A 12,288-nucleotide genomic window follows, 5' to 3' on the forward strand; every position below is an offset into this window, starting at 1 on the left:
GGAGACGTGGCCGCCGCCGGAGACGTGGCCGCCGCCGGAGACGTGGCCGCCGCCGGAGACGTGGCCGCCGCCGGAGACGTGGCCGCCGCCGGAGACGTGGCCGCCGCCGGAGACGTGGCCGCCGCCGGAGACGTGGCCGCCGCCGGAGACGTGGCCGCCGCCGGAGACGTGGCCGCCGCCGGAGACGTGGCCGCCGCCGGAGACGTGGCCGCCGCCGGAGACGTGGCCGCCGCCGGAGACGTGGCCGCCGCCGGAGACGTGGCCGCCGCCGGAGACGTGGCCGCCGCCGGAGACGTGGCCGCCGCCGGAGACGTGGCCGCCGCCGGAGACGTGGCCGCCGCCGGAGACGTGGCTGCCAGAGAGCCTCCTGGGTCTGCACATGCAGAAGGCTTGGAGAGGGGGCTGGAGACGGCACCCGGGCTGCTGGCTGGTGGCGCCCCAGCTTCCATGGCGGAGAATTTCTCAGAAGGCCCCACAAGTGCAGCAAGCTCGGCAGAAGACAGGCTGTTCTTCAGGGCTGAGGGAGACGATACGCCTGGGGCTCAGTATCAGAGCAAAGCCAGTGACCATGAAGGTTTATTGTCTGACCCCCTGAGCGACCTCCAGTCTCCCTCGGATGTTAAATCTCCAGCCATGGCTGAACTGAACCTAACCCTTCCTTCCATTCCTGAAGTCGCATCGGATGATGAAAGAGGAGATCAGGCTGAAGATGGCAGAAAGACAGCAGAGTTGGCACCTGCGCAAGTAGGAGCTTCTTCCTTGAGCACGTCGCCTCCCTGTCCGGAGGAGGGAAGAGGGCCAGTGCCTGCCGGGGACCTGCGTGACTTTGGGACCGAAGCACCCACAGAGGCCATCGATGCCCCTTTGGTGCAGGCCACAGCTCCAGGAGGTCACATGCCACAGCATGGCGAGAGCTCGAGCTTGGATAAACAGCTGCCAGGCCCTGGCGGTGGCGAGGAAGAAAAACCGAAGGGAAGCGGGAGGCCGGGTCAGCCTGCTGGCCTGTCCCTGGACTCTGCCGTGGCCAGTCCCCCCCTTTCTGAGACCTTTCCTGCCACACACTCTTTCCCCAGCTCTCCATGTTCTGACACTCACCACACCAGTACAGCAGAATCTCCAAAAAAGGTAAAGAATTTCTCAGAAGGCCCCACAAGTGCAGCAAGCTCGGCAGAAGACAGGCTGTTCTTCAGGGCTGAGGGAGACGATACCCCTGGGGCTCAGTATCAGAGCAAAGCCAGTGACCATGAAGGTTTATTGTCTGGCCCCCTGAGCGACCTCCAGTCTCCCTCGGATGTTAAATCTCCAGCCATGGCTGAACTGAACCTAACCCTTCCTTCCATTCCTGAAGTCGCATCGGATGATGAAAGAGGAGATCAGGCTGAAGATGGCAGAAAGACAGCAGAGTTGGCACCTGCGCAAGTAGGAGCTTCTTCCTTGAGCACGTCGCCTCCCTGTCCGGAGGAGGGAAGAGGGCCAGTGCCTGCCGGGGACCCGCGCGCCCTTGGGCCCGAAGCACCCACAGCCTTTCTGAGACCTTTCCTGCCACACACTCTTTCCCCAGCTCTCCATGTTCTGACACTCACCACACCAGTACAGCAGAATCTCCAAAAAAGGTAACAGCAGAGGGCTGCGCCGGTAAAGTTGACAGTTTTGGCAAGAGGAAGCCGCTCCTTCAGGCCTGGGTGTCCCCCTCCGAGACGCGCACGGGCTCGGCTCAGCCGGGCGCGCACAGGTGAGACACTGGGAGGCTTGGCTTTGTGAGGGTGACAGGGGCTCTGCCATAGCTTTCTCCTGCAGAGGTCATGGCTTTCCGACCACGCAGATGTCCCAGTGTCACACCGCGCCTGTTTGGCCAGTGTGGCCTATTTTAGGAGGGCCGTCCCTTGTGGTGGTAATACCTCAAGACGCTGCTGCATTTGGAAGAGGAACACAGTAGTAGTCGTCAAAGGTGGCTTAGGAATTGTTCTGCACTGTCAGATTTGGAGCACTCAAATTGCAGAAATGTGGTGTGGCTGATATATATATATATATATTTTTTCCTGGCAGCTGGTCATTATGGGGATCCAAACCCTTGACCTTGTGCTCTAACCAACTGAGTTAACCGGCCAGCCGCTGTGACCAGTATCTTAACAGTCTCAGAAACCAACTGAGATGGAGCAGTAGAGTCTAGTGGTGGTGAAAACCTCTTTTAAGCACTGCCTGATGTGCAGCTGGCACGCTTGTTCTAGACTCTTTCTTTACAGTGGAGGCACAGAAGGCTCTGCAGGGAGCTCCACAGAGGGGTCCTCGGCTGTAGCTACCTCCAAAAAATAAGAGACTGCCTTTAATATTCCCCTGTTGCTCATCACAAGACTAAGGGTCTTGTGGGTACGCCGGGACACCTGGCCAAGGATGCGCTTTGCTGGCTATGCAGTGGCTGCTGAGTCCTGACTGCTTCATTTCCACAGGGGCTGAGACGCTGGAGTGTGTCGGACAGAGTAGAGAGCAGAGTGTGTCACTGTCCCCCTGGTCTGCCTTGCTGGCTGCCTTCTTTGAGATGGGTAGTTTCTTGGTTTTCTGGCTACGGAAAGGTCTAAGGATCCTTTTTCCCTTCTCTTTTAGACTTCATCCTGTGAAGCCAATGAGCACAACAGCTACCAAGATTGCAAACTCCAGCTTGGGAACTGCCACCATCATCAGTGAGAACTTGATCAATGAAGCCATGACGAAGGTATGTCTTGTAAGAAGCAGGCACGTTAGTTAGGGACCTACAGAGCACCTGTCACTGGAGTCGCCATTGTATACACCTCCTTGGGCAGCAGCAGAGCCAGGAGTTAATCACGAGTCCGGTGTCTTGGGTGAGCTTTGGGAGCCCCCAGACTTTCCGTTGGATAATTAGCTTTTTTCCTTATAGTTATTTTGCTATTGTTAAATATTTTTATTTCTCGAGCAGCATGATTGACACCAGTACTTCTGTTGTTTATTTATTTTTTTGGTGGCTGGCTGATACAGGGATCAAACCCTGGACCTACACTTCTTTTTAACTAGAAGAAAGTGTCACCCACAGTCTGGCCCATTCAAGTCAGATGTTTTCTTTTTCCCGTGTTTCCTTTCTTATCTTTTGGCAGGAATATAAAATTCTTGTAGATGTAATTGTTGCATAGATGTACTTTTTTGAAACTTTTTTTGAAATAGTTTCAAACATTAAAAAAGTTGCAAGAGTGGTACGAAGAGCTCCTGTAAACGTCCATTCCTGTTTCACCCACTGTTAGCGTCTGGCCAGGTCTGCTTTAGCATCCTTGCAGTACCTTCCTCCCCTTCTGTCTGTGCACACACACATGCAGATGCAGGCACTTTTTTCTGAACCATTTGAAAGTAAGTTATATATGTTGTGCCTCTTTCACACCTAAACACTTAAGTGTGTAATTCTAAGAATAAAGATGTTCATCGGGGGCCGGCCTGTGGCTCACTTGGGAGAGTGCGGTGCTGACAACACCAAGGCCACGGGTTCGGATCCCATATAGTGATGGCCGGTTGTTCACTGGGAGAGCGTGGTGCTGACAACACCAAGTCAAGGGTTAAGATCCCCTTACCGGTCATCTTTTAAAAAAATAAATAAATAAATAAAAATAAAGATGTTCATCGAAATCGGGAAATTTAACGTCGATGTTTTGAACAACTGTTTTCTCATCTATACTCCATATTTTAATTTTACCCATTGTTCCAATAGTTTCCTTTTTAGTCTTTCTGTTCTTTGTTTTCCCAGTTCAGGATCACTCACTATTTATTTGTCTTGTCTCTGTAGTCTTCTTTATTCTGGAATAGTTCTTTGCCCCCCCCCGCCCCTTTTTTTTCTCTTTTACAACAAAGACATTTTAAAAGATTTTAGATCAGTTCTGTAGAATTTTCCTCAGTTTGGGTTTGTGCGATGTTTTCTCATGACTTGGTGGAGGTGATGCATTCTTGGCAGGAATTAGCTACACAAATAATGTGTCATCGTCAGTATTTTGCATAATGAGGTTCATGATATCAGTTTTTCCCACTAGTGGGAGTGTTAACCCTGATGACTTATTGAGGTGTCTGCCAGGTTCTCCACTGGAACAAAGCTACTATTTTTCCCTTCATAATTAATACAACATATGCAGGGAATTAATTTCAGACTATGTAAATATTCTCTTCTTCATCAAACTTTTACTCTCAGGCCTTAATATCCATTGGCGAATATAGTGTTTGCAAAATGGTGATTTCCCAACCTCATCACATGCACAGAAATGCTCTTACATTCTCTTTTACACTCAGCAGTACATCATAAACATTTTTGCATGTTACTTAATCCTACTTAATTCTTAGTTCTATTTAATTCTTTGAAATGGGTATGCCAGTATTTACTTAACATTCCCCTATTATTGGATATTTAGTTTGTTTTCTGTTTTTCAATATGAATTAACACTGTAGGCAGCAATTTCCTACATAGAACTTTTCATCTTCTTTTAGATTATTTCCTTAAGCTAAATTTCCAGGAAGAATATTGCTGGATTAGAGAGTCTCTTCTCTTTAAAAAGTGGGGGCTAACATTAAAAAAACAGCTCCTCCCCACAAATACAAAACCAACCTCTCCCATGATCTCTGCTTTGGAGTGTCTTCATCCTGCCCTTTCTGGTTCTAAACTCAGAAGGATTTAGAATACTGCCTTGTCGCACACCCTTGGTCTTCGACTCATTACCACATGGACTGGAAGAGAATGACGGACTGACTGAGGTATTGGTGACCTTTAGTGGGCAAGGATGTGTTGTATTTCGTATGTGTGGAGAGGAACTTTGAGACCACTGGGAGCTGCAGTCTGTAGAAATAAACTTTGTTTTTATTTTAGTTAAGGACAGCTGAAAGTTTCATATAGTCATAGATTTTACAATCCCGTGGACTCCAGGACTTCAAATAGTTTTTTGTTTTTTTTTAAATAAACATGTTGGCTTGTGCATCCTTCACTTGTGGAAGCGTTTTTCAAAGCGCCTCTGCCACCAGGAGCTGGGATGCAGGTTTACTAGAAGCTGGAGGGTCATGATGAGGTGTCGCAACTAATCGTTGCTGAAGACAAGGTGGCCTCCTCCAGCTTTCTTGCCTGCTCTTCCCATGTGGAAGGTGCTGACTGGACGGGTGGGAAGCACTGTTCTCAGAGCTACCAGCCATAGCCGGAACTGCGTACATAGCTGCTTTATAGCCCTAGCCTAAAAATATATAGCCTAGTGCTATAAGTCGACCCACTCAGCTTGGCTGGCTTCTCTGTGGTTGTTGCAGGTAAGAGAGGCAGCACTTGTCTTCCTGGAGCTGATGACATTTACTAGGAAATTGGGCAAAGGAACAGCATGAAGGGGATAGTAATAAAAATCAGAGTAATTCAGCAGCCTCCCATCCCCTCTTTTACTGTGGAATGCAATGTGGCTCCAAAGAGAAACAATCGCCTCCTTTTCAGGAAGTTAGCAAGACCCTTGGCTCCCATGTTATTTACACTTCAAGGCTCATTTAATCAGGGGCTTATCTCCTGGCCCTGATTAAGAGAATACAAAACAAAGGCAGCCGCTGCTTGCTTTGCTCACGATTTGTAAGCCCTGCCCTGCGCCACTGCCTCCTGCAACAGAGCTCCAGGCCCTGGACCGTACCTAGTAAATACTCTAAGTAAGTGTGTGAAGTTTCCCGGGGACAGTCCTGTTGCCCTGCTGTATCACAGACGCTTTGTGCTAAGGCATAAAACAACATTTATAAAAATAACTGCTCTTTGGAATGTTGCGAAATGAGAGAGAGGTTAGAGAAGGAAATCCTCTAGCTAAAGTTGTGAAAAGCTCGCTGGAACAATGATTTTTTTCCCCCTTGTTTATTGTTTGAGGGCCTCCCTTCTTTATAGATGATTTATAACTAGGAGTGTATTATTTACCCAGGTGGCTTTAACACTTCCATTTGAAAACAGCAAAGACAACTAGATCTAAAAATCGTTTGTTACATTATATGGAAAAAGTTGGACACACATTTAAACGTTCGTCATTTATTGCAACTTTGTAAAAGGAAAAATCCAGTGTAGGAAACACGTGACAGGGGCACCGTTCATGCTCGCCCCAGTGGAGGTTCTCCCTGTGCCTCTTCACTTCCATGGCTGTTGCTCATTTTCTGTAATGCTGGATTGTTTTATAATTTTTTAACCATCACATAACTAGGATCTTCTAATGATTCCAAAGTCCTATATATCTTCTTTCCCCTTTGAGTTACAGAATCCACATCGAATAGCGGTGTGACAGTTTATATGAAGTACCTTAAGTGTATGTGCTTTTTCAATTCTAGGTACTCATGTTAAGGAAATATTTATAGAGATGTGGCTAAAGATTTATGGTCATGCATTTTAATAAAAATGTTATAACTATGAAAAATGAAAACAATCTAAATATCCAGCAATAACAGGATAGTTAAAATATAATGGAATTTTAAACAGCTATTAAAAAGCAATTTTTGACTAAAATTTAATGATGGGAAAATGCTGACAAAATAAAAATCATAAAAAATTATAAAACCATGTTCTGTATCGTGCTAACATTGTAAAACATACCATAAAAAACCCCAGGAAAAATAAGAAAGAGACTCAAATGTTATGTGTTAGAATTGTAGGTAATGATTTTTCTCCCTTCTGTATTTGAAATTTTATAATTAAAATAAATTTTTTTGGTTATTTTTGGAGAAAAAGAATTTTAGTTCACATGCAGCTTCATCTCTGAAGCTCGTCCCGCTCACCCCAGCCTCTTATTATGGTGGGTCACTGAGCCACTGTGCATGTCACACTCTGTGCAGACCTGGTGTTGCCAAGTGATAAGCCCTGGCCCTGCCCTCCAGGTGTCAGCTTCTTCGTCTTTCTATCTCCCAAACTCCCTTGCAGAGTATTTTATGTAATAAACATTTTTGAATAAATGAAATCCTTCTGTGACAGAGGTGCAATATAAGAGGACATATTCTGGCCATTATTTACAAAGACAACTTTTTCTCGATATGAAATGTAAATAGACATGCAACTTTTTGAAAAAAATTGTGGCAAAATGCACATAAAAATTTACTATTTTAGGGTCAGCCTTTGGCTCACTTGGGAGAGTGTGGTGCTGACAACACCAAGTCAAGGGTTAAGATCCCCTTACTCACTTGGGAGAGTGTGGTGCTGATAACAACAAGGCCACAGATTCGGATCCCTATGTAGTGATGGCCGGTTGGCTCACTTGGGAGAGTGTGGTGCTGACAACACCAAGTCAAGGGTTAAGATCCCCTTACAGGTCATCTTTAAAAAAAATAATAATAAATAAATTGCTATTTTAACTCTTTTTAATGTGCAGTTCAGTAGTATTAAGTACATTCACATTGCTATGCAACCAATTCCCAGAACTCTTTTTTGGACATGCAACTTTTTTGTTGAATGTCGTTTTGGAAGTCACACATAGAGTGATTGAGGTCCAGAGGAGGTACCCTGTGAATTCAGGCCTTCCACATGTTTGGGGGGCAGAGGGAGAATAAGGCAGAAGCAGTTTTTGGAAAGTAGTCCAGCATCTCACCTATTTATGTGCAGCGTGTGTTGGGTTGAAACCTGCTCTGTATATGAATGTCAGTGTGTGTTTCTAAGCCTTTGAGCTTCATTCCTGGCCGGGTTGAAAGGGCTGGATTCCTCCTCTGAATCCTGGCTGGTGTGTGGGCAGTTTGCTTCACTGGACTGAACTGGGGCTTCATTGTGTCGTTGAAGAGCCGGTGTTGATTCTGCTCTTGGCTTAGCTTCTTTTTGGAGAAGGTAGTCTCTTAGCCTTCCTGGTAGACAGTGAAACTGCTAGACACTCAGGGCAATAAAATTGTCATTGGCTCACAGTTCTGCAGGCAAAATGGTCTCAGAGTTGCTCCAGGATCTTGTTTCTTTAAACTTGTAAAACTCCCGAGCCACAGATTTCAGGAAAAGTCACTTTTTTCCCCCTTACTGAAGACTTGATACAACATGTTAATTCTTATTTAATCTTTATTTTGTGTTTCCTCATGGTTCAGGCCTCTTGGGCTTGCAGCTGGACTCCAGTCGTCCCAGGTTATAAATGCTGACAGTTTTTTTCCCCCTTACTGAAGACTTGATACAACATGTTAATTCTTATTTAATCTTTATTTTGTGTTTCCTCGTGGTTCAGGCCTCTTGGGCTTGCAGCTGGACTCCAGTCGTCCCAGGTTATAAATGCTGACAGAGTAAAGGAACTCTTCAGGGCACCTGCTCTCAGGGGAGGGGGAACATTCAGCTCTGGTACAGGCCATTGCGTACCCAGAGGGTGTGCCCTGCCTGGATCTCTGAGGGTGATGACTGGCTGGGTGGCACTTGGCTTTGATTCTGCATATTTTATGAGTATGAAAGGCCTTTAGTGGGCTCGCTGAGTGGCCACTGCATCGACCTGACCACCAGACAGCCATGGAAGGCGGGTGCTCCCTGCACCTGTCCGCACAAGTGTTCCTTCACGGCCCCTTGGCTTGGGGCTCCTCGCCAGCTCTGCGTGGATATTTGCTTGTGCGAGCTCCTAGTGTTCACAGCAGCTGGAACACTTCTTTGGAGGACTGAGTCCTCTGATAATTATATTTCTTAAATTATATTTCTTAAAACTCCAAACCCAGAGTCAAATGGAGAGGTCTGTGGCCTATGAGCCAAGTATGTTTTTTTACATTTTTAAAGAGTCATAAGACAAACAAAAAATGAGAAAAGAACATGCAACAAAGGCTATATGTGGCCCACAAAGTCTAAAATATTTATCTGGCCCTTTACAGAAACTTCATCAATAACCTCTTTTCACCCTAAATTGAAGAAAACAGATTCCCAAGAGACCCAGATCACTAATAACATTTTCCTCTTTTCTATTTCTTTTAGATATTTGATTTCTATGCTGATTTAATAACTTTCCCTCCCTTTCTGTAGTCTCCAAAGAAATACAGCCCCTCGGACCCGGCCTTTGCCTATGCGCAGCTGACCCACGATGAGTTGATTCAGCTGGTCCTCAGGCAGAAGGAAACGATAAGCAGGAAGGAGTTTCAGGTTCGGGAGCTGGAAGACTACATCGACAACCTGCTGGTCAGAGTCATGGAGGAAACCCCCAACATCCTCCGCATTCCGGCTCAGGCTGGCAAGAAAGCAGGAAAGGTGTGAGTCACCTGAATAAAACACTGGGACATTTTCGTGAGTTTTTTTCCACCTGCTCTTGAGGTCAGGGACTGCGTATGCCTGAGGATAACCAGCCAACAGGCTCCAGATGACACCTCTCTTGCCTGTTATCTGGCAATTCAGTTCTACCAATTGAAGCCAGGTTAATTATTACAATGAATCTTTTACTGTACATTCCCAGGGTTTTATTTTTAAATACCACCGTGCCTTTAACTAGGGTGTGAATACTTTATTCCACCAGAAACATGGTCATAAGATCTGATCCTGAGCCGGAAGTACAGGTGGCACAGGAGGTGTTAATGCAACTTAACACTGGGGTTTTATTTCTTTGACATGAGATTTTTTTCAAATACGTATCCTCCAGTTATTAAAGCACAGGGTGACATGGGGAAAGAACCATGCAGCTGGTGCTGTGTCACACACACTTTCTTGGCTTTTGAGTAGCTCAGGTGTGGCCTTTTGGCTAAATTTTGATATCATGTAGACCTATTGGGCTACTTGGGTGTTGTTTCTTGATGGGAGCAGAGGAGTTTAGGGGATGCCTCTGAGTTTACCTTCTAGGTTTTGAACAAGTTGCCTTTTCGGAACATCAGCTTCCTCTTCTCTGTAGCCTTAAAATGTGCTCTGTTTAGATCCCTAAAGCCCTTCTACTGGAGATATGAAAGATAGAATACAAGGATTAAGAGAATCACTTTTTACTCAATTAGGGGGAACGTCCCTCCTCTTGTGACAGGAGGGTTCCCGCTGGCTGGACTGGCCTATTCAGTGCCTTAAGGGATTGGGTGATCGAGCACTTGCTAAAACCGATCTGTCAGGTATGGATTCCTTTGGCCATTTCCCCCTGTGCCTTTGCTTGGCTCCCTGGTGTCCTTGGCAGCACTTCCTGGAGGGGGTCAGGGTCCAGCTCCTCGAGATGAAGCAGCCCCTTAACTGTGCAGGTCATGGGGAACCATAACTTGGACCCTGAAGGGCTTGAGCTGCATGTGACTGTCCTTTGAATTCTTCCTGTCCCTACCTGGAAGAAAACCCATCACTTCTGGGTACTGGAGAGGTTGTAGTGAGGGGCTTTATATAGCTAATAAAATTTAAAAGCCAGTGGAAAACAGAAATGCCTCAGACTTTAAACTGTTGCTTTTTTCCACTTTCCTTCATGAAAATAGACCCAGGCATTTTACCTCCTTGTTAGAAAATTGTGAAAAGTATCACAAGATGATACTTACTTTTGGATTGCTATATTTTAAAAACCAGATTAATACACATTTTTTAAAACTAGGGCACTTGCCCCCTTCTTAATTAATAGCAACAGTTCATATTCTTCAGGTAATTTTATTGTTGGTCACCTGATACTGGAATTAGAATGTTTTTGCGTTCTCAGTTTTTCTCCTGGTTGTGATAGAATCTCATCAAATCTTGACATCTCTCATAGGGGAAGAACGTCACAGGCCACTGGTGTAGGCAGGGCTTGAGACGATAGCAGTTATTAAATCGGGAATCTCTTGTCTGTATGTTCTTGTTACATTGTGGTTAAGAAGCCAGATTATTGGCAGCAGAATCCCTTTTCAGGATTATGTTTGCTGCAGCATTGATTATATTGGAGCACTTTAATCTGAGATGATATGTAACTTGATTTATCTAATTAGCGTTTAATTATCTACAGCTATTTTATTTTATTTTATTCTCTCCTACAGTACTGGGGAACACTGTGGACTTCTCAGATGACTTGTATTTTCGTAGTGCTGTGAAATTTATTTACATACCTATAAAGATAACTATATTCACTTGAACTCTGAAAATGTCCATGTATACATTTGTTCTGCATCATGTTTTTTACTTGATATCAATGTATTTTTACTGTGATAACCCAAGTGCGCTGGGGGACAGGTGTGTCCTGAATGGTTTCTCTTCCTTGGAGGAGCTGGTAATGGAGACCCGCATTGTTCACGTGGGGTGGGTGGTTTGGAGACTCTGCTGCTAGGACCTCAGGTGTGTAACTTGGTCAGTGTTTGAGAGGGACCTCGGGGTGGAGGAGTGAATTCCCATGCTCTGAAATGCCACTTGGGAACTTGGGAGAATGAAGGACTAGGACCTCAGGTGTGTAACTTGGTCAGTGTTTGAGAGGGACCTCTGGGTGGAGGAGTGAATTCCCATGCTCTGAAATGCCACTTGGGAACTTGGGAGAATGAAGGACAATTTACTTCAAGGGTGTCTGGCTTCTGCCAGTGCTGGAAAACACTCAGTTTATAGCGTTCCTGCGTGTCACAAAGAAGATAACCTGGAGGTCATTCAGGTCATAACTGTCCTTGAAGACTCTCCTGGGGGTGAGGGGCATTATCTAGGAGAAGCTTCAGCCTGCTCTGAGCCGTTAGCGAGGGTGGTGCATTGGGTCATGAGCTCCTCTAACTGGAGCTTGCGGAAGGGCGTTCATCCATCTGCACAGGAGCTGGGACTTGCCTCTGGCTGCTGCAAGTGTTAACCTAAGGGACAGACCAGGAGGGCCTGTGCTCTGCGGAAGCAGGAGTCGCTCTTCTCTTAGCCTTGCCTGGCTGCCTCCAGAAGGAGCCACAGGTACTTGAGGGGAACATCGGATTAAATAAGTACCAATGATGGACTTCAGCCAGAGTCAGCCTCCTGAAAAGCGTCCATCCTTGGCGTGCCTGTTTCCGCCATCTCGTTCCTCGGACTTGGGCAGACGCCCTGCCTCTCCTTTTCTTCCAGTGTGTTGACCTCATCAAGGCAGCAGAATGCAGGAGAAGGCAGGCCTGCTCTTTGCCGTGCTCCCCAGCTGTGGCCCGGAGTGGAGGGGTGTGTGTGCCTGCGAGTGAGACACGTGGGAGCTCAACGGGGCAGAGAGGGAGAAAGGGCGCGACACTGGCCACCTGTGGTGCTGAGGGCCAGAGGCGGTTTCATGTTAAATTATACAGGCTCTTCCCTCCCTGGGTCCCTTCTCCCAATCAACCTTTTTTTTTTTTTTTTCTAAGAACTACTAATTAATAATTAATGATCCCTCAAGGCTGAAAAATTGCCTTTGATGGAGAACTTAACCTCCATGCCAACCTCAACTCTGGTTTCTCCGTATCTACTACGTGTGCTACTAAGTTGACTTCCTCCTC

General features: G+C 46.3%; 1 protein-coding gene across 1 annotated transcript in view; it reads left to right on the forward strand.

Annotated features, from left to right (window-relative positions):
- LOC103607704 (rab11 family-interacting protein 1-like) overlaps positions 1-10,962 on the forward strand; it is a 16,754-nt gene extending 5,792 nt beyond the window's left edge. The window contains exons 3-4 of the mRNA XM_008592179.1: positions 2,602-2,710; positions 8,945-10,962. Coding sequence (XP_008590401.1) covers positions 2,602-2,710; positions 8,945-9,163 — 328 coding nt within the window. The 3' untranslated portion in view covers positions 9,164-10,962. The remainder of the gene's footprint in view (positions 1-2,601; positions 2,711-8,944) is intronic.
- Positions 10,963-12,288: the final 1,326 nt, after the last annotated feature.

This window comes from Galeopterus variegatus, unplaced genomic scaffold (assembly GCF_000696425.1).
Source record: "Galeopterus variegatus unplaced genomic scaffold, G_variegatus-3.0.2 Scaffold7638, whole genome shotgun sequence".
In the NCBI taxonomy this organism is placed as follows: domain Eukaryota; kingdom Metazoa; phylum Chordata; class Mammalia; order Dermoptera; family Cynocephalidae; genus Galeopterus; species Galeopterus variegatus.